Genomic DNA, 25,698 nt, shown 5'->3' with positions numbered 1-25,698 from the left:
ACCAGACCGTCTATTTTCAGTTCGGCGTTGGCGGCCTACACAGGCTACGAATCATTATTCCTCCGTAGAGCGCGTCTTTCGAAGGATGCAACCCCTGAATTGAGACACAGCTTTAGCTTGTTTTATTTTGGTTGATGATACTAAGATCAGATGGACTTATCAAATGCCCCTGGTGTATCATGATGTCATCATGCTGAGAATACAGCAGGACTCATATCGTCAACCTGTGAGCTACCAGTTATAAGAGAACCTACAGTAGCCTGTTTGCCTATTTTCATATATTAATGTCACCGACTGTCTGTTGCACATTTTAAATTATAAAGCTGCTTAGTTCCTCCCTCTGTTCCCATAGTCCCATGTCTCCTGATGGGGGGGATATATGCAGGGCGGGGAGGGCCGGAGTCATAAAACTAACGCTCCCTCTGAGACCGCGGTGATGCCAGACTGTCGAGCTAAACTACGAGAGCACATTCATTAGCGTTTTATTGCTTTGTAGTCTCGTCAATTAATCACAGACGTGCACACGTTTTTTTTTTTCCTCACTGTTCCAAACACAAAAACACTCAGAGGAGACATGCATTGTGTGATGCTTTTATTTTAAAACACACAAAGACATTAGCAGGCATGTGCTTCCTTTGATGGCTCCCTGGTGTGTTGTATGTCAGACCACAACTTCTCTCTAGGTCCGTATCTGTGCTCCTCTGAGATCACTTACACACACACGAACACCTAATGTCTCTGTACCTCCTGTGAGGACACTTATTGACTCAACAGTAAAATGGCGTCACCTCGCCTCGCCTCTTCCTCTGCTGATGACGGTTTTATTGAAGGAATCTTAATGGTGGTTAATTGTAGCTTCATTTATCGCTTTTAAGGGCTGTCTGTATTTGTGGCCGATCTGCTGATAATGAGTGTCGAGAGGGATTTTATGACGTGTTTTTGTTAACGACTTCAGCAGCGGCACAAAGTTATAACAACTTTGATTTGCAATGCAATATTCCGTCTTTATCTTTATTCCTAAATGAATTTCAGTTTAAAAAATGTCCCTTTTTTTGCCCTCGTTTCTTTTTTATCTTGTTGTGCAATCTTGCTATCTCTCAGAATAAGGTGCTGTTACTGATAAAAGGCTCATTTCAAGTGATTCAAAATAAAAGCACTTTGTGTTTTCTTCAGATTAAAGGTGATTTACCGAATCAGTTAGAAAACATCTCCATCTGCTCTCACTGTTCGAAATTGAAGCCAAAATACCCCCGTGATAGGCACTGCCATCTTGCGATGATGACGTCATTTGGAGCCAGAGTTCCGCAATAGAGATCTGCGGGTGGAGCTGCCGTAGCCACTTCTGCAACTAAAACACACACATAAAGCTCCTCTGAGGAGTTTTTAGCTGGTTATGAAACACACTGAAATTAACACTGATGCCTCTTTATGAGCCACAAAAGCAAACATGACCATCAGATAAGATTGATAATGTATTTATAGTTATTTTTAATTTCTGTGACGGCTGCCGGGGGGTTGGTGTCGGAAGAGGCATAACTTTGCACTGCCAAATCAGCCCTTTTCTTTATTTTCCACAGCAAAGATCCACAGCAATTGATACTTTGGAATGTTAAAAGAAACCAGGATGAGGTTTTATGTAACAAAAAAACAAAACAATTCTTACACATGTACAGGACAAGATCAGCAGAAGATAAGAGGTAACGCTTTGTCCACAGGGGGCGCCAAAATCAACACAAACCGAAAGTTCCTGATAGGAGCTTTAAATTACCACAAAAAAAACAGCAATGATCCTGCACGCCGGTTTGTTTAACAGCAGAACAGCTTCTTGTGTTGGTCTGAAGCAGACGTTCACAGATAAGGAAACTAAAGTGACTGTAGTGATTGTTTTAGTTACGTCTCCTCTCGCCGTTCCTCCTCTACTCTGCTAATCGGGAACAGATCGGCTGCAGGAGCCGTATTTGTCAACAGAGCTGTCAATCATCCTTTTACAGCATCAAATAACTAATTAGAAATAAACAAAAAAAATGAACACTTGGATATAAATCAGCATGATAAGAACTAACTATAATGACAGAAACCATGTTTGAGAAACATTTATTTGGCGTGTATTTTGGTTTTATAGTTTAACTCATGTCCCATCTGTTAACATGGAGGAGGCGAGCTTTATGACCTATACTGCAGCCAGTCAGCAGTCGGCTTCACTTTTAGGGAGCTGTCATGTCGGCCATCTTTTTATACAGTCTATGCCCCAAAGTACTGTATCAGGAAATAATGCTTATAACCTTTATTTATATAGCATTTTCTGAACAATGTCAGAAAGTGCTTCACAAAAAGTTAAAATTTTGAAATACAATTGAAAGCATTAAATCTGAGGATATTCAGCACTCGGATCAAAGCAGCTGCACAATGTCAGTTACAATACAACACATTCTGTAAAGTGAATGAGACGGGACAGACAGCAGATCATACTTTAATGTACATGCAGTCACTGTGTGTGTTCAGGCTGCAAGGACGCGTAGAGATAGCATCAATATATCATGAGGTTGTCACACTGAACATTACACAGCATGGTTTTCACTCTGGAGGCCTAAAACCCCCAGAACTTGTACATTATTATAAGTAAGGATGAACAAGAACTTGATGCGTAACAAACAGCAAACTGCACGGTGTTTTTAGCGAGAATGGCCCAGAAGCTAACGGGGCTAATCATGTGGCCCAGCGTGCGTGCTGAGTGACGGTGTGAAACAGGAGCGTGAAACATGCAGAGAGAATGCGAAACAAGGAATTTAGTTATTTGGGATTTTCTGCGTGTTCACCTCAGAGGTTTGGTTTAATTAATGAACAGCCTCCGAGCGTCGCCCGGCGACAGGGCATAGAACGAACGCTGTGAAGTAGAAGCTGTGTCCCGATCAGATGATTACATGGTGAGGCTTGTTATTTGCTGTTTGTGAGTGTACACTGTTTGTGATGTAGTTTAAGAAGGTCATGAGGGATATGTGGGTCGTTTGCAACATTATTATTGCTGGAGTCATCAATCATCAGTGTTTTCATTAGTGGTGCTTTCAATGGAAATGTGTCATTGAATCAACAGTTGTCAGCTTTTTATATCCTTTTGTTGGACATTTTTGTGTTTAATGTTTATTTAAAACTACAGAAAAACTTGATAAACAGCATAAAATTAATAATCTACGGTGCTGAAAATATAGATTTAAGACATTATGCACCTTTAAAGGCGTCTTTAGTTCTGCCATATAAATATACATTTCTTTTTTTGCATTAAATCTGAAATAATATCCGTATTAGCTGACTCTAGACTCAAAAAAATTAACCCTCAAAGCACTGTTTGCATGTCATTTCAATACTGTGCATATTTTGAACCAGTAATTATAGAGCCCTGGTTACTGGCTTGATCTTGCATCCCACCAATTTGGTCCAAAAAAACCCGCATTTCTCGCATGTTAGGTTTTGTTTTGTGCCGAGCAGCAGAGCACCGTGTGATTTTGTTCGCAGAGCATACAGAGTCATTTACAGGACAAACATAAAATCATTCTGCCGTGGGGTTCCTTCTCACAAAAGCCTAATGTCTAAATTTGCATTCCATTTGAAAACAGCTTCATACTGCAAGGTTATGGTTGATAGTATTATGGCTCTGTTGAGAATCGTTTATTCATGGTGTTGTGTTAAACAAGGGGCAGTGTTTTCAAAGGCTGTGGAGTCTAGACTCTAACAGTCAGATGATCTTTGACCTCCTGAGCGTCCCAAACCAGCTCACTGAATTTATACACACTAGCTGCGTCTCAATTCAGGGGCTACATCCTTTGAAGGACGCAATCTATGGAGGATGAGTCCTTCATAGCCTGTCTGGACATGAAAGACGAACTGAAATGAGACAGTCTGGTGTACGGAGGATTTCCTGTTTGTGTCACCAAATGCGGCTCCTGTCGCCTAGCAACAGGCAGCTGATAGTTAACAAGCTATCAAAACTACCATCACCCAACTTCAGATAGTTTGGTTAAAGGCCCCTTTCGTTTTTAACATGTGTAACGCTAACTATTCGACTACGTTGACACCAGAAACTTTTACATTTAAAAGTGTATTCCTCTGCCGTTTAAGAGTCCGTCATCTAGTTTGAATTGGCGCAATGAATCCACGAAGGATGCACCCAATGAATCCTTCGTGGCCCGAGAAAAGGAGGATGCATTTGTCAGCCGCATCTGAAGGAGCCTACAAATTGGGACGGCCTTCGACACGCCACTGTGACAAAATCGGCCTTCAAATATGTCCTTCGAAGTATGCAGCCACTGAATAGGGGCACTGTCTTAATATCAGATGCAACTCTAAATAGAAAACATATTAATCTGTTCCCCTTCAAATAAACACAAATTATTTATTTGACTGTAGTTGGCGTAGCTATTAAAAAGCTCCCCAAGGGTCGCTGCTGAAATTGGGGGGAAAAAATCTCCAGTTTTGCATCAAAAGTACACAAATGTTTGAACTTCTTTTTTCCCCTGAATAGATATAAAAATCTCCCTTTGAAAAATGCTTATAAACACTTAAAAGTTTCCCATCTGTCAACATTTAGTGAAGCCAAATAAATTGCAGGAAATATAAAAACGTTGTGTTGAATCATAACAAACTGACAATAATACATATTGCACATTCAAATGTATATCTGGCTGCATGGTGGTGTAGTGGTTAGTGCTTTCGCCTCACAGCTAGAAGGTTCCTAGTTTGAATCCAGGCTCGGACAAAGTGGGCCTCTCTTTGCATTCGTGGTTTCCCTCTCGGTACTCTTGGATCTCTCTCATTGTAAAAATAACACTTTTATTCATCGATTTGGTTACCCTGTGTTAAATCAGTCCCCCTTTTCATCCAGGAAAGTACTTTAACAATGTTTACTACTCTTCTGTCCATGCTCTGCTTCACTTGAATACACCCTCATGCACTCCTTCCTTCCCTGGCAGCTGCCCAGTTAAACCACAGTCTCCCACTGCTGGATCCCAGTGGAGCAAACGTGGGTTACATTCCCTGCTTACGGGGCAGAAGGGGAGAGAGTTAGTCGATCACATTTTCCTGGTATATTGTTGTATTTTTTTTTAACACTGCTCTTTAACCTCCTGGTGACCCCGTAGCAGCTGTAACAGTCAGTGGAAAACATGCTTTGCTCCTTTTTGCAGCCTTTTTTAGAGAAAGGTCGTGTGTGAGGCCTGCTGGCACACTTGGCAAAGAGTGTGCAGGCGACAGAGCAGGGAAGCAAAGACCTTGAAAGTGTGATGTTTCCATCAATTTTGTGTTCTCTTTTAAAGGAGACTATCGTGGATTTTTTTCTGGTCGTTTCGGCACAAAGAAACTAGCAGGTAGTAGTGGACTTGTTTGGAAAAGGGGTACAAAAAATACACAGCTGAAAAGAATGGAAGGAACATTTTGTGAAGGTTTATGTGAAGTGCATAAACGCCAGAGAAATTGCAACATTGGAAATATTTCAGACTTAATTATTCCATATTTTATTGTGAAAGGGTGCGTTTTACAGGACGGATTGATGAAGTGTGCGACTGGACGTGCGAGTGATGGTTTGGTTTGCTGCCAGTATGGCGGCGTTTGCAGCCAAAGCAGACATCCATCAGCGTTTGGATTCTGCCTGGCGATATTTTCCGGCTGCACAATCGATACAAATGCAACAATGGAACAATCAGACCAGAAATATAACGATTAAAAGTGGCAATATTTTTTTGTTTAGAGGTTACTCTTGTCAATTTTATGATTTCTCGGTCTGGAGGGAAATAGAGACATGAAGTGGGAAAGATGGTTGATTTGACAGTGCCTTTGTATTGGGTATTAAGAGTACAAATCTGAAGAGGAGGATATGTTCCTGTGCAGCAATTATGAGCAAAATAATGAAGAAACATTTTATTTTATGCAGCAAGTGAATCAACATTATTGGATGTTACATTATCTGGTAGTGTTAGTAGATTGTGTGTGTGCAGTAAATGCTTGTTTTCGCTCTAAAAACAGTTTGGACGGTGTCAAAAAAAAAGCTTGGACTCATTAGTTTGCCGTTACTTTGATTGTCCAGTGCCCTCAGACAGCTACAGTTAAGGATGCACTGATACCAGTATCTGAGCTTTAGTACTTCTAAAACTATGCTGATTCAACTGCACCCGATACCACTTTACGGCTTGATGTTAGCCTCCCCTTAGTGAAGCAGGTAGGCGGAGAAGGAGCAATGTCACTTATCAGAAAAAGGCAGAGTCCTCACAGACAGCACTAACATATACACTCACGGCCAAACTGAAGTTAACACAGTGTAACATAAACATTAAGGCAAGCTAACTTTACATTCATGGACGTACACACGATAAAAATAGTCCGTTGGCGATCACTGATGTCAACGTAGTACGTGCAGTAAACAAGTCCGGGCTTGTCTCCCTCACTGCCGTGTTTTGGGGGGATGCGCTTTGTAGTGCTGCGTTCAGGTGCGCTCAGAAATGGGAGCGTTCACCACGTGACTTTTTGTTTTTACACTATATGTGGTATGTTGTGTTATACTGAAATCCACTGAATGTGTTATAGGTTACACAGAAGTAAAACGTGTGGCAGTGTCATGTTTGTTTATAAGTAAAACAAAGTTGAGTGTTAACAAGTGTTAACAAGTGTTGCATCATTCTGTTGATCAGAAAGTGAGGAACATCTGATGAAAATGAAACATGCTTTTAAACTCATTATGAGAACTGTAATGATATTATTAAGTACTCATATCGGTACTCGGTATCGGCAAGTACCCAAATGTAAGTACTTGTACTTGGGCTGAAAAAAAGTGGTTTGTGCATCCCTAGCTACAGTACATCTATAGAGGCTGAATCGTCCCTCATAAGTATTCCAGACACTCTTTGACTCCGGCCTGTACAGGTGGTCATGTGCGGCTCTGCTGGTTTTGCAATGTAATGACCTTGCCAAGGGTAGGAGTTCCATTCAGCGGGGCTACACGTACAGAATATGTATGAAATGACTTCACCGGGAGGCATGCGGAGTCTGAATGGCAAAGGTTATATATTGTGATAGAGAGCAGTAAAGAAAGAAAGGGAAAGAAACATTTAACATGCATTACCAAAGACTGCATTTCCCCTCTAGATCCTAAAACACATTCTATTTGACAGCTTGTTTTGACCTGAGTTTATATCTAAAAAAGTGAAAGTTCAGGAGAACGAGTGTTTTTTTTTTTACTGTATAAAAGTGTCAGCTAAAGCGCTAATACGTACCTGACAGAGGCCTTGAACACGAGATGTAAGGAAACGACAGAGACAGGTAGAGAGACGGCTTGTATCTGGGTTACTCTGGCCTCACATCTCTCCACTGCAGATGAATATTAATAAGGAGTTATTAATATCTGCTGCCTGCACTGTGTGTGAATATGTGTGTATGCAAGGTCGGCACGGAGGCGCAGTGTGAACAAGCCTTCCTCCTCCTCTCGCGTCCCCCTCTTCTCCTCCTCTTCCACCACATAACCCATATCTCGATCACTTTTAGCTCTTCTTTCCTCCTACTGCTTCTTAAGTTCTTTGAGTTCCTCTTCTTCTCTTTCTTTCTCTGAGTTGTTTCAACCCCGCATTCATTCTTTTAGTCTCTCACATGCTTCACTGGGGGAGGCTGATGCTGGCACTGTCATGAATCGAAGCACAATGACTTCATTTGTAGCTTCAGCTTTTTGATACATTTACCCCATTAGAACTATCTAAACAAGATTCTTTAGCTATGTAAAGACTACATCTGTTGTTTGGGAACATCAAGAGTAATCCATTTTTTGCAGTGGGTTATCAGTTAGATGACATTTCTCATGTTGACTATCCGCTTTTGATCCTGACAGTCTTAGCTGCCGGGTGTTTGTAACGCTGAGTTCCAAGATTTGACTAAACTGTTGCTTTCATGTTTCTTCCAAAAAAGTGCAACATAAAATAGATCTCTCACTTCTCCCTGCGCTTACTGTTGCTAGTAGGGATGGGTATTGTTAAGATTTCAACGATATTACTACTTTTCTCGATACTGCTTAACGATATAGATTCCAATTTTGTGATGATGGAAATGTAATGACAATACAGTGGTATAGAGCAACACGGGTGGGGCATGCAGTTAGGCTGCTAGCACACATACCTGACGTATATGGGCCAACGAGAGATGAACAACGAGCATGGGAGTCAAATGGTTTCTCTGCCTGTAAATGATGCTCTTCAGACACATGTTTGGACAGATTGCTCATGTTTCCGTCCTTACAAGCAAAAGGGTTGTTGCACTTGTGGCAAAAAGCATTGTCGGCATCGACTCCGGAGAAGTTTAACCACACTTGATCGTTTAGTGCTCTGGCGAGCAGGATCTGTCGTGTGCGCATGCATCCGCGTCTGTGTCTGTGTGCGTGCTGCAGCGTGCGTGTGAGAGAGAGCTGCACTGCCCTCCTGCACACCGCGAGAGAGATCTCTCTTTTGGATTGGGAATATGCATCAGTGTCTGATTCTTATTGCAAATTAGAAACGGTTGGTGACATTAACTGCGCAAGATAACGTTTTTGTAGCAATAATAAACAGGACATTTATTTCATTAATTTATCCGGTTCAGAAAGCGGCACCGGTTAACGTCAGGAGCTTACTCCAGTATTTCGTAATTTGGCCCTGGGCCCGTTTAATACCGGGTTTCGGTACCCATCCCTAGTTGCTAGGTTACGAAAGTTGTCTGGTGGCACTTCGGCTTCATTGGTAGTGATCGTTAAGTCTGTTTTAAATTGTTCTATATGTTTTATATTTGCTTTTATTGATGGAAATTTTACAAAGAAAACTGGACAGGGAGTGGGTCCTGGCGTTAAAGCAGCAGCTCTAGAATTAGAAATTGTACCCACGAAAAAAAGGAAAGGATTAGCTTCTCCTCCGCCATTGTTGTTGACATCGGACAGTTGATATCTGAAGTCCCGCCCCTTCTTGATTTTGATTGGTCGGTGAGGAAAAAGTGACACTGACGTCACAGCGGTGTTTCCAAAACTATTTTCAAATGAGAGCACGGCGCAAAAAACGCTGTTAGTGGACACAGGCCCTTACTCGTAAAAGCATCTCTGTCCTCTGAACATTAGGTTCACTTTGGTAAATAACACATGGTTCTGTAGGGAATTATATTAAACTATATTATATCAAACTTCAACATTACATTCATCTGTATGTAGCCTATGTATGTATATATGTATTTACTGCTGCTTACTTACTGCTAAGTCTAAGGAAAGAAATCAGAGGGAAATTCACACTGAAAAATAAGACCTTGTTGGATTTGGCCGGACCATTCTCCGCCAAAGGGGGTGATTTCACTCGACTTTCGAAGTATTTTAATGACTTAAAACCATTCAGTCTTATCTGGCTAAAGATTTGCCCTCTGACGATTTAATATAGTAAGTCTTTGTTATAAAAATTGCCACTTGAATGAGGATTAATGACCATTAATAATATTTTTTCGAGTCCCTGTGAGCTACTTTGATACATTTCCCGATGCTTCAGCTTTTATTTTGAAAAAACACGGCCTTTGGGAGGATTTCTTTTACATGGCGTTGATAAAGATTGTGTTTTAATTTTCTTTACGAGGAAGGACGTGTTTTTGTAAATGTGGCTTCACTTTAGGGCCACACTGCGGTGCAGTTGTTAGCGCTGTTGCCTCACGGCTGTAAGGTTCCTGGTTTCGAATCCCGGCTTGGATGAAGCAGGCCTTTCTGTGTGGAGTTTGCATGTTCTCCTCGTGCATGCATGGGTTTCCTCCGGGTACTCCGGCTTCCTCCCACAGTCCAAAGACATGCTCGTTAGGTTCATTGGTGACTCTAAATTGCCTGTAGGTTTGAGTGTGAACAAGGTGAAAGGTGTGTCAGCCCTGTGATTAACTGGTGATCAGTCCAGGGTGTACCCCCCCTCTCGCCTAATTACAGCTGGGATAGGCTCCAGCCCCCCACAACCCTTCCCAGGATAAGTGGTGTAGATAATGCACTTTAAATCTATGTATTTTTTTGCAACTAACTACCTTGATTTAGATTTTTACCTCATACTTAAGGTCATTTTTGTGCCTTAAAAGTAGTCTATCCAACCTGCCAACCTGAGCTCCTTGTACGAAAACAACAACCAATCACGCTTCCCAGCTCAAGATCCGGGCTGCAATAAACCAGAAAGTCCAGATGACAGTGAGCAATGTGCTGTTGAATACGGAGCTGGAATGAATAATTTATACACGTGTATTCCCTTGGCATGTTACTGTCATATCTATCTCATGTGTAGAGGTAGTGTGCACGCATGCACACACCCTTTTCTCATTTCCCCTCCACTTCACTTCCCACTCCACATCAGTGTGTTACAGTTTAATGAATAAATCCATATAGGATGGGGGGTTTATAGGCCGAGCTCACGGCCATTAAAGCGCAGCGCAGGAGCACAGATACCTGTTGCTGTGTTGTTGTTAGATTGACCTCATTTATAACAAAAAAAGTAAATGTGCCCTGCTATCACTGCTTTTTGTCGACAGGGCAAAATGGGCCTCATTTGAGATGTGTTTACCGCTCTGTAGTATCCAGATAATGAGAAGCACTTTATTTTCAATGTACAGTAAATGAGCGGGAATTTCCCTTGACAATAGGTCGTCTTTTTCTCCATTAAATAGTGAATATTCCGACCAGGATGATACGTTTTCACTTTGTTTGGCTGCCATGTGATTTGTCGTGTCTCCTTCTAAATTGCATGCATGCCCTCCTCATGCTCTGTGTGTGTTTTTGTGTGTGTGTGTGTGCACTTCTGTGTCAGCGCAAACTGTAATCGTCCATTGGGAGGGGTCACAGATCAAGGGGGAGCAGGTGTGTGTGTGTCTTGTGTTGCAACGGGAGCAGGTGTATAAATGTGCGTACGTGTGTGCGCATGCATGTGAGCTTGTATGTGTGCGCAAGGAGGGGAGCAGGTGTGTCTGTGTGGTGTGCTCACTCGACCAGATAATGGGCACATATGGACAGAGGGAGAGAGAGACAAATGAGGGACACACACACACACACACACACACACACACACACACACAGGGTAGGTAGCCGTCAAAATGCACACATGCCTTTTAGTTTGCGTTTTGATTAGTGTGTGTGTGTGTGTGTGTGTGTGTGTAAGGGAGTGAATGACACATAAATTGGATAAAAATAATATTAGGCTTACAACCGGTATTTATGATGACAGTGATAATTAGGGTTAATCATAATGGGATGTCATAGACGCCCTGAAAAACAAGGAAGCAGTGACAATCACAATTTCTGTGCAGGAAAAAAAACCGAAGTACGGTGGCTGAAAGGGGCAATCTCTCTGCAACAGCACAACAGGTTTCCATTTGCAGAAACAGGCTGCAAATTCAGACACAAGCTGTGTCCCAATCCAGGGGCTGCAGCCTCCGAAGGCCGTATTTGAAGGCCGGTTGCATGTTTAAGAAATTGAAGGGCCCTTGAAACAAATTATCTTTAAAATGATAGGATAACTTACTCGACGTTAGTTATGCTAGCTAGTTAGCCCACTAGCTACCTGTTGCTAGGCGATAGGAGCAGCGTTTGGTGACGCAAGGGTAGACCAGTCCGTCTCATTTCAGTTCGGCTTTAACGGTCTGCGCAGGCAGACTGGGGGGGAATTCAGGTGTTACAGCAGTACCAAGACAAAGTAACAAGTCAGTGAATGCAGTGTAAAAAAATAAGAATAGATAGATGAATAAAAAATAAAAAATACGAGGGATACATATAAAATCACAAGGTATATACAACTTTTATACAAGTATGAGTAAGTGACAAGATAAGTAATGGAGCATCCTCTGTGGACCGCCTCCTTCAAAGGCTGCGACCCCTGGATTGTGAGACAGCTAATGCAAGTTAAACAACACCTACAAAAGATAATGCAGCTACTACAGCTGAATACATGTCACCAAAATCCAGTTCCAATTAGCGCCCCCTGCAGGCCTGGAGCACTTCTGCTGTAATGACTGGATAAGCAGCGTTTTTCTGTTGCATTTGTTTTCTGGGTTTATGTCTTTGACATGTTCATTTTAGGTTTTTGCAGCACGTTTGGGATGATTGCATGCGTTTTTGAATTTGCATTGTTTCTGATTTTGCAGCTTTAATCTCCTAATGGAAACCGTCTGGGCTGCTGCAGCACTTTTGCCCTTGTAGGCCACCGTACGCAAGAGTTTGCCTCCATTACGCTGTTTCATTTTCATTGTTTAGTCCTAAATCAACGACCAAGAGTGGTTGTAAAGGCGGGAAAAAAGCAGCAGTCTTGCGCATAACACCAGCGATGGACTACCCACTTGAGAAGGTAGAGACGAGAGAGAGGGCACGAAAGAGAATACTTGTCAGCTATTTGAAAATGACAGAGAGGCAAGTGATGGGAGAAAGCATGAGAAGCAGCGAGGCAAGCAAGCAGGAGAAAAATGAAGAGATGAGGAGGGGTTAGATTGATGGAGGAGAGGAGGAAGGGTGCACGGCTGAAAATGAACTTGTACGCTGCTGGAGAACCAATGGAGGGAGTGACAGCTATATAGATTAAAGGGGGAGAAGAGGGGGATTGTTAACAGGTATGGAGGGATGAAGAAGAGGAAGAGATGGATGAATGATTTGGCAATAAGGGGAAGGAGAGTAGGAAGAAGGAGACGTAGAGAGGAGGAGGCAAAAGAGGTTAAGGAGCAAAGGGGGTCATCTTTCAAAATAAAACGACAATTCAGCTGGGATGGCGGATGACTGTGTGCATAAGTGTGTGGATCAGCGTGTGTAGAAGTGTGTGTGTGTCTTGTGGGAGTTTTTTAGATTTTGAATTAAAGCCACTGCAAGTTTAGACTCCTCTGTGTGTGCGTGCGTGGCTGCGTGTGTGCATCCACCCATTAATTAGCGTCTGATCAGGTGTCATCATCAGTTAATTGACTGATAATTACATCATCACTGTCCGCCCAAATAGATCCCTGTTGGGACGAGCGGAGGAGAATGGAAAGCAGATGGAGGGGATAGTGTGAGAAATGAGACGGACAGACATCGATGAAGAAAGGGCACACAGAGGAGATGATGTGAGAGACTGATTCAGGACGGGATAATGTGATTGGTCCGATTCGCCGTCTGTTATCTGGTCGAGCCTATTGAACGAGCAGAGCAACTTAGGGAAGTTTGAATGAGGTGATGCAGCGATGCAGCTGTAATTTCTACTGTGAAGCAACATTATAACCATTTGTCTTATAGGCTGTGTGTGTGCGTGCGTGTGTGTGCGTAATGACATTTTACGGCAGGGTGCTCCGAGTTGCAGTGATAGCATCTCTCTCCAGTCTTTATCATTAAGTAGAACAGCTCCGCTGACTGCAGTCCGTACCACAGCTCATTACGGTCTGCAGCTCGGCTCACACTGAAGTTCGGCTCGGTTAGGTTCACTTCAAGTTCAGTTAGAGTGATGCCGACTGTCTTTACAGTTTAAGGACTGATGTTTAAATTCTTATAAAATGGGCCTCTCTGCCGCTGTGTTCGAATCGGGTATATTTTATTCTGTTTTAAGCGTATACACGAGCTAAATTCAGCACTCAAAGCTTGAACAAAAATCACTCATGGAAAAGTCTGTCTTATATATGATAATGCATACTGATGGTAAAGACCACGCAGAGCCACACAGGTGTTATAATTACACCAGCTTAATAGCTCAGGATGGAAGTAGACAGAGCTAGTATGTGCACTCACTTGCACTAATTACAATGATGTTGGTTTAATTTCCTCCACCCTCACAGGTGCAGTTAATGGACTGCACTTACAAAGCACCTCACAAGTCTTCCAAAGCACATAAGACGAGATGTCACATTCACCCACCATCCATTGTTAGATATAATGCAATAACTCATCACACAAGCAAATGTGGGGCTCTGTATTTTGCACAAGCAGACTTTGTGCAGACTAAAAGTGACAGGGATTGAACCATCAACTTTACGATGAATGGACAACCCGCTCACAGTCTGTTTTGCATCTCTTAAGAGTCCCAAGAAGAGGCCTACTAGATCCAAACTTCCATGTTGACTACTTTATATTCACACAGAGCTCTTATTGGTTTAACTAAATCCCAGTGTAAAACCCCACTCCCATATATACACCTGTGCTATTCCTATTATTACATATTTCAATGTCTGCTGTCAAAAAAGTCTATTGCCCTGGAAAACCTCCACCAGATGACATGCTTTACGTAGTCTGGTGGAGGCTTTGCAGGGCCCATTGGAGCTTGCTAAACTACACTTCCTCAATCTAGGATGCCTGCCTCCGATGTCATGTCTCGTTCAAAGTCATCAAGTTTCAAATGTAGACTGCAGACCTGAAGATTTTTTAGACGATCCACTTGTATATTCTCGTCTTATTTCGGATTCTGTACCGCTCTGAGCCGTTGCCTGCAGCGAAAACGATAGTATTTGACTCCAGCGTCTCTTTCTTTCAGAGGGAGTGGCGCAATGCATGCTGGGTGTTGTAGGAATGTAGAATGGGCGAAACCGTGAGCTGTTTGTACAACTTTCTCCACAGCTATTATTGCTTCTATCGATTACAGAGAACACCAGCTTTGACTGACAGCGTTTTTTTCCAGGGGGTGAACTGCTCCTTTAAAACACCAAAATGTGACAGATAATTGTTATTGGATTTATTCGCACTACTGTAGTCATTGTTTGGAATGCTTTTAAAACATTAACGTATGTATTACAGAGCAGTATGAGACCTATACAGTAGTGTAATTTAGTAAGTATAACATTAATCCCACTTGCAACAATCCCTGACTCTCGTACAGTGTCAGCCTTTGCTTGGCTGAAGTACTGTGAAAACCTTTGACTGCACTAACACCACTGACTGCACTGACAGTAATACTATTAGAGTGAATTAGTGTGAAATATTTTCTGCACTAAAGTCATATGATGGATGGATAAATAATTGGATTAAGCCCTGTCTCTCTTGGTTAAGCATCCTAGTCTTTCACCCACTTTTTCTCAGTTCCTCCTTTTGCTTCCTTCCTTGTCTCTCCATCCTTTCGCCTTTTTTCTCCCTCCTCCTACTGTAAATCCATCCCCCTCCCTCCTGCATCCCGTCTTCTTTATCCTCTTTCCTTTTCTTCTTCGTTCCCTTCATCCTTTCCTTCTCCTCCCTTTCCCCTTCAGTCAGAATCATATTTCCCCAAGCTGGTGTTCCCCCCCCTGCAGAATAAGAGCTGCTAATGGAATTATAGTCAGTCACAGCACACAGTCTATCATTCAACACACACACACACACATGACTTTGCATATGCATGAGACAGGACAGACATACAGAGAGACATGCAGTCAGACAGACAGATTATCGAGCCGAGTATTATTAAAGTTTTACTCCCCTCTAATCCTCAAACTCTCACTCATGCAGGGCACACACACACGCTCTCAGTGGGGTACACCCTGTGAGAGGGGCAGGCAGTGTGAGATAAACTGATCACGCAGCAGTACAATATGCTGAAAGTGATTATGTGTGTACGTGTGTGTTTGTGGGAGATAGTGAGGGAAGGAGAGAGATGATGATGTGCAACAGCAGTCAGGAAGCAGATATTAACTCACACCGGAGTCGATAGTGGAAAGAAAAGGGAAAGTTTGTTTTTTTCCAGCCTTGTCTGGGAAACACGCAGATGTTCATTAGATCTATTTTAAAAATGACGTTTGCTATGACTTTTAAAAATCACAGAAATCCTATAATCAATGCAAGAGTTTAGACAAAAATGGGGAAAATATAGTTCCTTCCAAGTTATGAGATGCCCTAAATTGGAGCCACAGTGGTATTTCCCATAAGGCTCAGCGGCACTGATTGGCTGTGACTTCACCGCTGATGAATGTGAAGAACACCTCCTCCTTGGGCATTAGTGCTGCATTGAAAGCACACTACTTTATATTTGCGGACATATCTTGTTGTTGTTGCTTTGTCAGTGCATTTGATTTAAAATTACCTTTTGGATATTACAGTTTTATTTTAGCTTTAATAAAAATAAAATCGTTTTTTTATGGCGCTTATCGAAACAAATATTATTTGCATGCTGTTAAAAATGTCCAAATTACAGTAAACTGCAATATCAATAAAAGAAGTCAGACAGAAATAAGTAATATTTACAAACAATGAAAAGTAACCTGCAAAGGAAGAAAATAATAATAATATTTGTCAAACACTGTTAATTCGATTTACACATCCGAAAACTAATGGGAAGAAGTACAAACTTATTAAATTCTACCCCTTCTCTCTTAGTCATTGATTAGAAAAAATAAGGAAGCTGACTGGATAATTATCAAACCTATATTTTTTATCTTAAACTTGTTTAAATATTTAATATTTATCACCAATTACTACCAAATACTACTACAAATTTCTAAAGATTATCGTTTTTATATTTGACTATATTAATATATATATATATATATATGTGTGTACCCACATACGCATAGACAATTATCTATACATTTACATATTAATAGTGTAATGAAGTGAAAAATGAAATAAAAATAAAAAAGACTAAATACTATATAACTAAACAGTAACCCCTGTAAACACCTGGTGATTTTCAAACCTTCCTTCATCCCTAATATGGATTAGGTAATAAAGTCATAATAATATGGTTGAAACGTCATTATGTAGAAAAATGATTCAAGCTTTGCCCGTACTTTTCCCCCTGGTCATGTGAAAAGTGACTGAGCTCCTGTCTGGCTGCACACCTGGGTATGTGACAAATTAATTAGTCAAAATAATCAGTATTACGCAAAAAATATGGTTATATTTTCACATTAAGTAGCATGTAGTGTAAGTGGGCATCGACTGCTAGCGGGGCGTCTCAGCTAGCTTCCGCCAAAAGAAGGAAAAGCCTTCCGGCAACATCAGTGTTGTTGTGTTTGCAAGTCATATGTTAGTTAAGCTGACTGACTTGCGAGTTGTTTAGTTCCTTGTATCACTTTTCATTTTATTTTAACCACTTTATTTTATTTTATGTTATTTTATTTAACTAATATACTCACACAAACGCACAGGTGTAACTAATTAAAGTAATCATGGCTCCATTCTGAAGCTGCCTTTGAAACAGGGACCTGCTGCTGCTTATTGTCATAGTTTCAAGGCATCGTTAGTAACACCTGCTGTACTTTTCCTAATGTAACATGTCAAAGTGTCAGCTTTGAGCTTGGCCTATGAGCACCCCCACTATTCTAAAACCTCTGTACCATATCTGTAAATTCAAGTATTGCATGGACCGGTTATTTGTGAAGTATATAGTGCAGTATATAGCCGCTGGAGACTGAATTTCCCAGAGGGAGTCATCCCAAAGGGATCAATAAAGTTGAGTCTAAGTCTAAGTCTAAGTCTAATTTTTGAATAAGGTAATTAATAGGAATAATGATTTAAAATTACCAGCAGCATCTTTCGATAGTTAGCACAACCTATGAAGGTGGATGCTTCTCAGGTATATATATGTATATGATAGTGTGATATTGTTACAACTCATCGGTATCAGATGTAGTGTTTCCTCACACTTCATCATCATCCACTGTGTTCGTATGTAGAAATGGGAATCTCTGAATGGGATTTCAGAAGGCATTATGAACCCTCTGTAATCATAGTAAGCTTACGGGATAAGTCCATCACTCTCCCTGCACAACTCTTTCAATTTTTCTCCTCCTTATCTCTGTTATAACAGCACAGGTTGGATTTACTTTACAGCGTTTTTTTTTACAGTTTTTAGTAAACTACTTACTCTCCCAAAGTAGCTTTGCATTCATAGGATTTATGAATTAGGAATTACATTAAGTCTTATTTGACGAAACTCAGCATGTAGATAACATAGGTAATAATATGCAATTTTGCATGATTAGTTTTGTGTTGAGGTAAACAGTTGAAAGCAACACAAATCTGCATTATCTTAAACCTGAAAAGTGTGTGTAGGGTGAGAGTATATGTGTAAACCTTGTTCTGATGTCAGAGGGAAGGGTGGGCTAAGAGGATATTGTAGCTGTCTTTAATCTGGCTAAGCATACTGTACAGTATGGATAATCCGCTCGCTCTTACAGTACTTTTACTCATTCATCCTTTTTCCTACAATTTGTCTGGGTGATACATTTATGTAATCTCGCTGAGATTACTGTAATTCTGTCTCTCATTTCACTCTTACATTCTTCTTTTCTTCTGTTCATACATTTCTTTTCCTGCAGTTTTGTACTTTTATACTGAGACTATACCCACTGCCTTTCTCCCTCTGAATGAATGCGTAACCCGTGACACCTGTCATTATTACATACTAGTAACATATTTGTTATTTCTCAACTATATTCAAAGTGTTTTTATGTTGTTTTGCTTTAAAATTTGGAAATGAAATGTTTTTTAGAGGATGAAATTAAATGTTTTTATGACAAGTAGTAGCAGTCGAATGATCGTAACACCAGCCAGTAGTGCTCTGATGAGTGGTGTTGTGTGTTTGTGTTGACACAAAGTGAATGGACTGCTTAACCTACACAATATGCTTTGAAGCAAAACATCACACAGTTAGCTCTGTTGTACTTGCTTGACAGATGGGAGTCTATTAGTCATCGGCCTATTCTACAGGGAGACATTTCAATGTCTGAAACATATACAGGGCTCACTAACTGATGTGTCAACATTTCAAACCCTCCTAAAGCCTCCAAAGTAAACTAACAAGCTGTAGAAAATTTAAACACTGTATCAACATTAAGGAGCCATGTGTGATGCATTAAATCAGTGATTTAAGAGCTTGCTGATGGTTAAATGTGTTGTTTGCTAACTTTTCTCTCCCCTCTCTTCTCTTTCCCTCTCCAGGCTCCGACTACTCTCCCCCTCCCCCCCTTCCTCCCCCCGGACTGACCAATGAGCACGGTGGCACTGGAAGCCACAGTGACCATGGTGGAGGAGGGGGCGGGGTCAACCACGGGGTGGGCGTGGTGGGCCTGGCTCCTGAGCACATAGCCACACCGGGGGCGGCCCTGAGTTGGCAGGCAGCCATCGATGCTGCGCGGCAGGCGAAGATGATGGGCAACGCCGCGACTAGCGGAGGAGCGGGGCTTGGGTCGGGAGGGGGCGGGCCCATCTCCACGGCCAGCTCCACGCAAAGAAAGAGACAACATTACAGCTCAAAGCCCAAGAAACAGACGACGACGACAGCCACAAGGCCGCCACGGGCCCTGCTCTGTCTCACACTCAAGAACCCCATCCGCAGGGCCTGCATCAGCATCGTAGAGTGGAAGTATCCTTTAACTAACCATGGGTGTAGCTTTGTTTTTAGTGTTTGCGATGTGGAATAATGCAAAATGGTACACTTTTACTTTTAGGGTAAGGGTCATGTATTTAACAATCTTAATCAATTCACTTTTGCTGGATAGCCCCAAGGATGTTTCCAAAATGTGCCCTCTTAAGATTTAAGTTTTATGATGTACGAGGTTTACTCTACTTACCCCTTTAGTATCCTACATTCAGTCTGGCAGATGAGGTTTATGCATGTGCAATGTTTGCATAAATGGCATTTCATCACATTTATGGAGTGCATTAGTAATTTTAACTTAAACCAACTTAAACCAAAGATAGAGATGCTCATCTTTTTCTGCAAATCTCACATATTTACTGTAATACTGTAACCATTGCAGCCACATCCCTCCAGTGTGGAATGCATGGGTGAATGCGTAATGCAGGTAGAAAAAAAAGTCATGGCATAAGGGAGAAGAAAGGAGGGCATGCAGAAAGTAAACAGGTTAAATATGCATCCCACTTCCTGTTTTGTTCATTATCCATCTTTTCTGTCTTCCATCCCTGCCTCTCTTTCTTTCTTAAAAAACCTCTCTCCTCTCATATGTCTCCCTTGGTGTTATTCTCTGCTCCGCAATCACGTGTCCTAATCCCTTTTCCCCTCCGTCTGTCTGTCGTCTGGCTCGTTCTCTCTGTTTTCTCTCTCTGCCTCTTTCATCTTCCATTCTTTTCTCACAGGAAGATAAAACAAATTGTGTCATTTTCATCCCCCTTCACACCTCTCCCCAGCAGTTCTCCCTGAGCTCTTTCTATCTGCATTCGTCCTCTCTCCCCCAGGTCCACCCATGCCTCTGTTCCCCCCTTTGCTCCCTCCACCCTATACCCTCGCGTCTCTCAGCATTTATTATCCGTCTCTCATTCCCTCTTTCCATCCAAATCCCTTTATTCCTGCTATTCCTCCAATCGTCCTCCCTTCTGCCCTTCCCCTCCTGTGGATTTTTTTCCTATTTTTTAAGCTGCTGAACATAATGACTCGGTTTTCCCTCAGGCGGGGATAGAGGGAGAAAGGGAGAGAGACTGAAATGGTCAGTGTCACAGTCAAAGTGATCTATAATAGGAGAGGGTCCGCATGAGCATGAACTCAGCAAGAGCAGAGTCACACTTCGTCCTGAGAGGGAGAGGAGGAGAGGAAGAGGAGGGGTTGGGGAAATGAGAAGGGCAGGGATGTGGGCAGGACATGGATGTCGACAGGAGAGATGATGGAGCAGAGTAGCTCAGGAGAAAGGGAGGGATCCAGGGGAGGACGAGGAAGGTAAACAAGAAAAATGACAGAGCAGGGGAAGGGTAAATAATGAGTGAGGGGAGGAGAGGATAGGGGAGGAGAAGAGATAAGCAGAGGCAGAGCCAATTGGTGATAAAAGAGAAGATGAGTTAGCAGTAGTGTGTTTAGTATGTCCGTGTGAAGAGGGTTGCATTGTCATTATTATTCTTTATGCATTATCAACATTGTCGGACAAAAGTACTGTGTAAAAATACTGTGAAATTCACTTGCGGCCAAAGCCGACGCTAACAGAGAGTAACATAAACATCAGTGCAAAACTAACTTACATATTCATGGACGCACACACGATAAAAACAGTCCGTCGGCGATCACTGATGTCTCCGTAGTAGGTGCAGTAAACAAGTCTGGGCATGTCTTTCGGGGGGGATGCTGCATTCAGGTGCGCTCAGAAACATGAGTGATCAAACTTTTGTACAACGCCTCTTCCATCAAGCGTGAAGAAAGATGTCTGCGGTATGTCAGTTTTTGGCCATTACAATAAGAGTAGGCATGATATCAATTCCACTACAGGGGAGACTTGATGTTCTCTGCAATTAGGTGAAAAAAAAAACCATGTGCCTAATGTATCGAACGGCAAAAAGGGTTGGAAAATATCAGCATATTGGATAACGGCAAAAAATCCAGTATCGTGCATCCTAGTTAAATATAATTCTACATCAAACATACAACCTTCGAACATCAATATCATAACTCTGGTTTGAATCCCAAGTCGCAAAATATGCCTTAAGGTTTATTCCAGTTGAGCTTTTAAGAAAATACATTTTCAACTCTGAAAAACAGATTGCAGCAAACCAATTTTCACAGCCAAGGGAATATTTTAAAAATATCTAGCAATAAATAATGACATAATTCTTTGTGACATTCTTACAAACCTGTATACAACAAAATTACTGTTTGGTTTTGTTTAGTTCAGTGTTTATTTTAAAGGTTTTGCTCAGTTTAATGTGAACAGTCAGAATCTTATTAGTGCATATCACTTAAACAGATGACCAAATTTCCCATGGGACCAGCCCTGCCTTTTCAAATGTCTTTAATCTCCTTAAAGCTGTGGATGCAGACACATGATCCTTCTGATCACCCTGTGTTTTCATAGTAATTATTAAAAGTCAATATGTCAGTAGTAGATATATCCTGTCCAGCGTATGTTGTTAAAAAAATAATCGAAAAAAAAAAGCATGCATAAACCCTCAGGGTCACTGGAAGAATCTTATCCAATGACTGATGAGCGCCCAGATCATTACCCACAATTCCCAGCATCATTCATTTAAACACCTCTGAGGCAGGGAAGTAAGGCAGGAAGAGAGTGATAGAAGAGGAGGTGAGGGAGGAGATGAGCGGAGGAAAGATGAGGGACATTAAGCAGGGCTCTCTGGGAGAATGAGAGACCACAAAGAGAGGAAGAAGTAAACAGGAAGGAGTCTCAGACACAGCGTTAAAGAAGCAGAACAGCGTTAAAATTACAGTACATTTCGTCCTTCACTAGTTCAAAAACCCTCATCAAACTGTCAGTCTTTCTGCCTGCTTGTCTATCCAAACAGTCTACTTTGGGATGTCCTTCATTACCGCAGTGTGGGCCTGTTTAAATGCAGCTTGTGTTTGAACATTAGCCTGTGGGTGACTTTGAGCCTCTGCACTGTACGCCTTTGTTCACTGTACGCGTGTAAGCGATGCATTCATGTGCTGTTGTTATTCTATAGGCTTTGTGTGTATTTGTGTGTGTATTCTGTACCTTTGTCTCTAGAGATAGCAGATCCGAAATCTTCCTCTCCTCCTCCTCTGTTACCATGACAACAGCTGCTGCTCTCAACAGGTCGATGGGGCCTGTCTGAGCGCACGCGTACACACGCACGCAAACACACACGTAAACACTCGCTGAGAGCGTGCACATACTCGCACACAGATGATGATGAAGGACCCGAGCACACACACACAGAGACACAGCACTCACTCATGCTGTGTAATTATAGCGTTTAAGCATTACCTGCACACTGCAAGGTCAGCGTGAGAGACAAGGAGAGAGCGGGGGCAGGTGTACATCTAACTACTACGTTCTCTATATGAAATCACACTAAATGGTAGTTTGGAAAAAGTGCCATTGAGTGCATTTACACTCACACACACACCCTCTGCGTCCTGACCAACAGCTTATGTATTGCATCACCTCACATTAGGGGTTACACTATTTGCATGCGTTTTCAACTCAATCAGGAAAAGAGATAATATTCCCAAACTCACACATAATAGTGTTGAGCCTGCTCTCCCAGATAACATCCCTGGTTCCTTATTTGGGCTGTCATGATAAGAGATTATCTGCATGTGGTGTTTATGTGAGGCGACTGCTGAACGCAGAGTGTTCGCGGTGTGTATGTGGATGCATCCAACTGTGACAGTTTGTCTTAAGCATATACTTGTTAAAATGCTGAATTTAAATGTTGAAATCCAAAATGCCTCAGACTGCTGCACCCTGAGAATACATCATGTCAGCTGTGAAGCCTGCTTAGCTTGATGCTGATTAAACTTTCAGTTTATTTACTGCTGTTTTTAAGAGCTGTCAGAGTCAATCTCCACTTTCAGCTTTGGGCAAAATCCTAATATTCTTTGGTGCTGCAGTTTGCTCTTAAATATGGATATTTGCTATTGTTATGCTGATTAATGTACAATACTAATAGACTTGTTTTTTTGTCATTACTCTTCAGACCCGCAGAATTTCCTTCAAGTGTTGTTTTGCTCTCAACAGCACTGCAGACTGTAGATTTATTATTATGTTGATAGAAGCAGACCTCAAGGGTTTTTTAAATTATGGGTCAGGAAACCCAGAATGAGTCACAGGCCTGTTTTTCTGTGGGTCCCCGCATGTCTGGAGTGTGTTTTAACGAGCCCCTGCTACAAGGGTTAGTGATTAACTTTGATGCATTTCGGTCCCAAGCTGAATGAGCCAAATGATCTTGTGGCCCGATGATGCTTGAGGGTCAATCCTTAATACAAACATATACTAAGTATCAGCCCCACAATAATATTTTTTCTCTGTCTGCTCTCGCTCTTCTCCCTGCAGAGCTTTTCCTAAAACAGTAGTTAAGGCTCTGAAAGGGATAGCAGGTCTGTTTGTTGAAGGGGCCACACGCAGTAAGATTGCTGGTGTGATTATAGGTAGTGAGAGATTGTTAAAGTTGTTAAGTTCACATCCACTCATTTGAACTGAAAGTTGGCTTTTTATTTGTCCAGACAGATCCATCACTCGTCTACCATTCGAGTCTATTACAATCCATATGGGGTCATTTTTATAAATCAGTGGTAATGGACTAAGGATTGAAAAACAAAGCACTTCAGAGTTTCTAGCTATTTCAAAATGAAATTATAATGATCGTTTGATGGTGCGACTTATGACTTAAGCTCTCCTTGGAGGCAGCCATTTGTGTTCCTTTTATTCCTTGGTTAAACTTGACCTGCATGCAGTTCTGAATAGTTTTCGACAATGACTGCATATATAGATGGACGACGCGTCTCCATCTGCTCTCAGTGTACAAAATTGAAGCCAAAATCTTGCGATGGTGACGTCATTTGGAGCCAGAGTTGCGCAGTAGAGATCAGCGGGTGGAGCCGCCGTAGCCACTTCTGCTAACCAAAACGCACACTTAACTTACCGAAAAAAAAGATCCCACACGTCGGCGTGTTTAACAGCATAACAGCTTCTTGTGTTAGTCTGAAACAGACGTTCACAGATAGGTAAACTTCAATGACTGTAGTGATTGTTTTAGTTACATCTCCTCTCGCCGTTCCTCCTCTACTCTGCTAATCAGGAACAGATCGGCTGCAGGAGCCGGATTTGTCAACATAGCTGTCAATCATCATTTTGACAGCATCAAATAACTAATTAAAACTAAACTTGAAAAAATGAACACTTGGATGTAAATCAGCATGATAAGAACTAACTATAATGAAAGAAACCATGTTTGAGAAAAATGTATTGGACGTGTTTTGTTTTTATAGTTTGACTCATGTCCCATCTGTTAACATGGAGGAGGTGGGCTTTATGACCTGTACTGCAGCCAGTCAACAGGGGGCGATAGAGAGGGTTTGGCTTCACTTTCAGGGAGCTGTCATGTCGTCCATCTTTTTATACAGTCTATGGTTTTATATAGAGTAATGTGGTACTGCAGGGGACATTATGAATAGATTTTCTTTCTTTTTCTCTCTTTCTCTCTGAAGTAGTGCTGCTAACTCTTTCTGTGCTCGTTTAGCTGTGGACCATATACCACCAATGGTATTTTAGAAGTTCCAGTACACTGAGATCCAATGTCCTCTGCACATTTACCCCATCCGAGTGTGTTACCAGATATAGTGTAGCAACAAGGGCATGCTCCCCCTTTGGCTTTCCACCTGCTAAAACTTTCTCTTGTGTATTGAATGGAAAGTTCAGGAAAGTCATATTCAGCGCAGTACATGTTTAAACCTGGTTCTCGAGCTTGAAAAGACTGCTTTCATAAACGTGAATTTGAGCTATACGATACATTTGTTTGCTCATGGTTTGTCTTTTGGATCTGAGGTTCTGACAGGGCAACTAATCAGTACATTGCTGTTTACGTTAAACCGCAAGGTCTGGAGTCTAGACTAATTTGAAGTTTAGCCAAGAGGAAAGGAATAAAGGAAGGAAGGAAGGAAAGAATGGAAGAAGAGAGCAGAGGGAGGTGGAGGAGGTGACAGCAGTGGCAGTTAGTAATTGTGTTGATGAAAACCAGACCTCCTTTATCTCTCCTTCACATTCCCTCTCTCCCTCTCCTCTCTCTCTCTCTCTCCATTCTTTCTCACTTCTCTCTCTCTCTCTCTCTCACAGAGGCCAAAAATAATGAGGTCACTCCCCTCTCAAGGACCGTTCCATATAAAAACCCTCTGCGTCTCTCCTCTCTCTCATTCCATCTCGCTCCCACTCTTTTCCCGTCCACATCCCGTCTTCCACGCGACAGGCCTGCTCCTAGCTGCACCCATATTAGGGCATGCACTGTCTCCGTAGTCCCCCCCTCGCACACACAAAGAGCTTCCCTAAGTGACCCAATATGTCTTATTGTTAAGGAAAAGGCCAACTCAACAGCTT

General features: G+C 41.9%; 1 protein-coding gene across 1 annotated transcript in view; it reads left to right on the top strand.

Annotated features, from left to right (window-relative positions):
- cacna1c (calcium channel, voltage-dependent, L type, alpha 1C subunit) overlaps positions 1–25,698 on the top strand; it is a 214,659-nt gene that overhangs the window by 43,052 nt on the left and 145,909 nt on the right. Inside the window, exon 2 of the mRNA XM_069670681.1 lies at positions 18,848–19,271. Coding sequence (XP_069526782.1) covers positions 18,848–19,271 — 424 coding nt within the window. The remainder of the gene's footprint in view (positions 1–18,847; positions 19,272–25,698) is intronic.

This window comes from Semicossyphus pulcher, unplaced genomic scaffold (genome assembly GCF_022749685.1).
Source record: "Semicossyphus pulcher isolate SPU_LCO1_2020_fin unplaced genomic scaffold, fSemPul1.0.p SCAF_20, whole genome shotgun sequence".
Taxonomy (NCBI): domain Eukaryota; kingdom Metazoa; phylum Chordata; class Actinopteri; order Labriformes; family Labridae; genus Semicossyphus; species Semicossyphus pulcher.
This window is presented reverse-complemented; position numbering and strand designations above follow the sequence as displayed.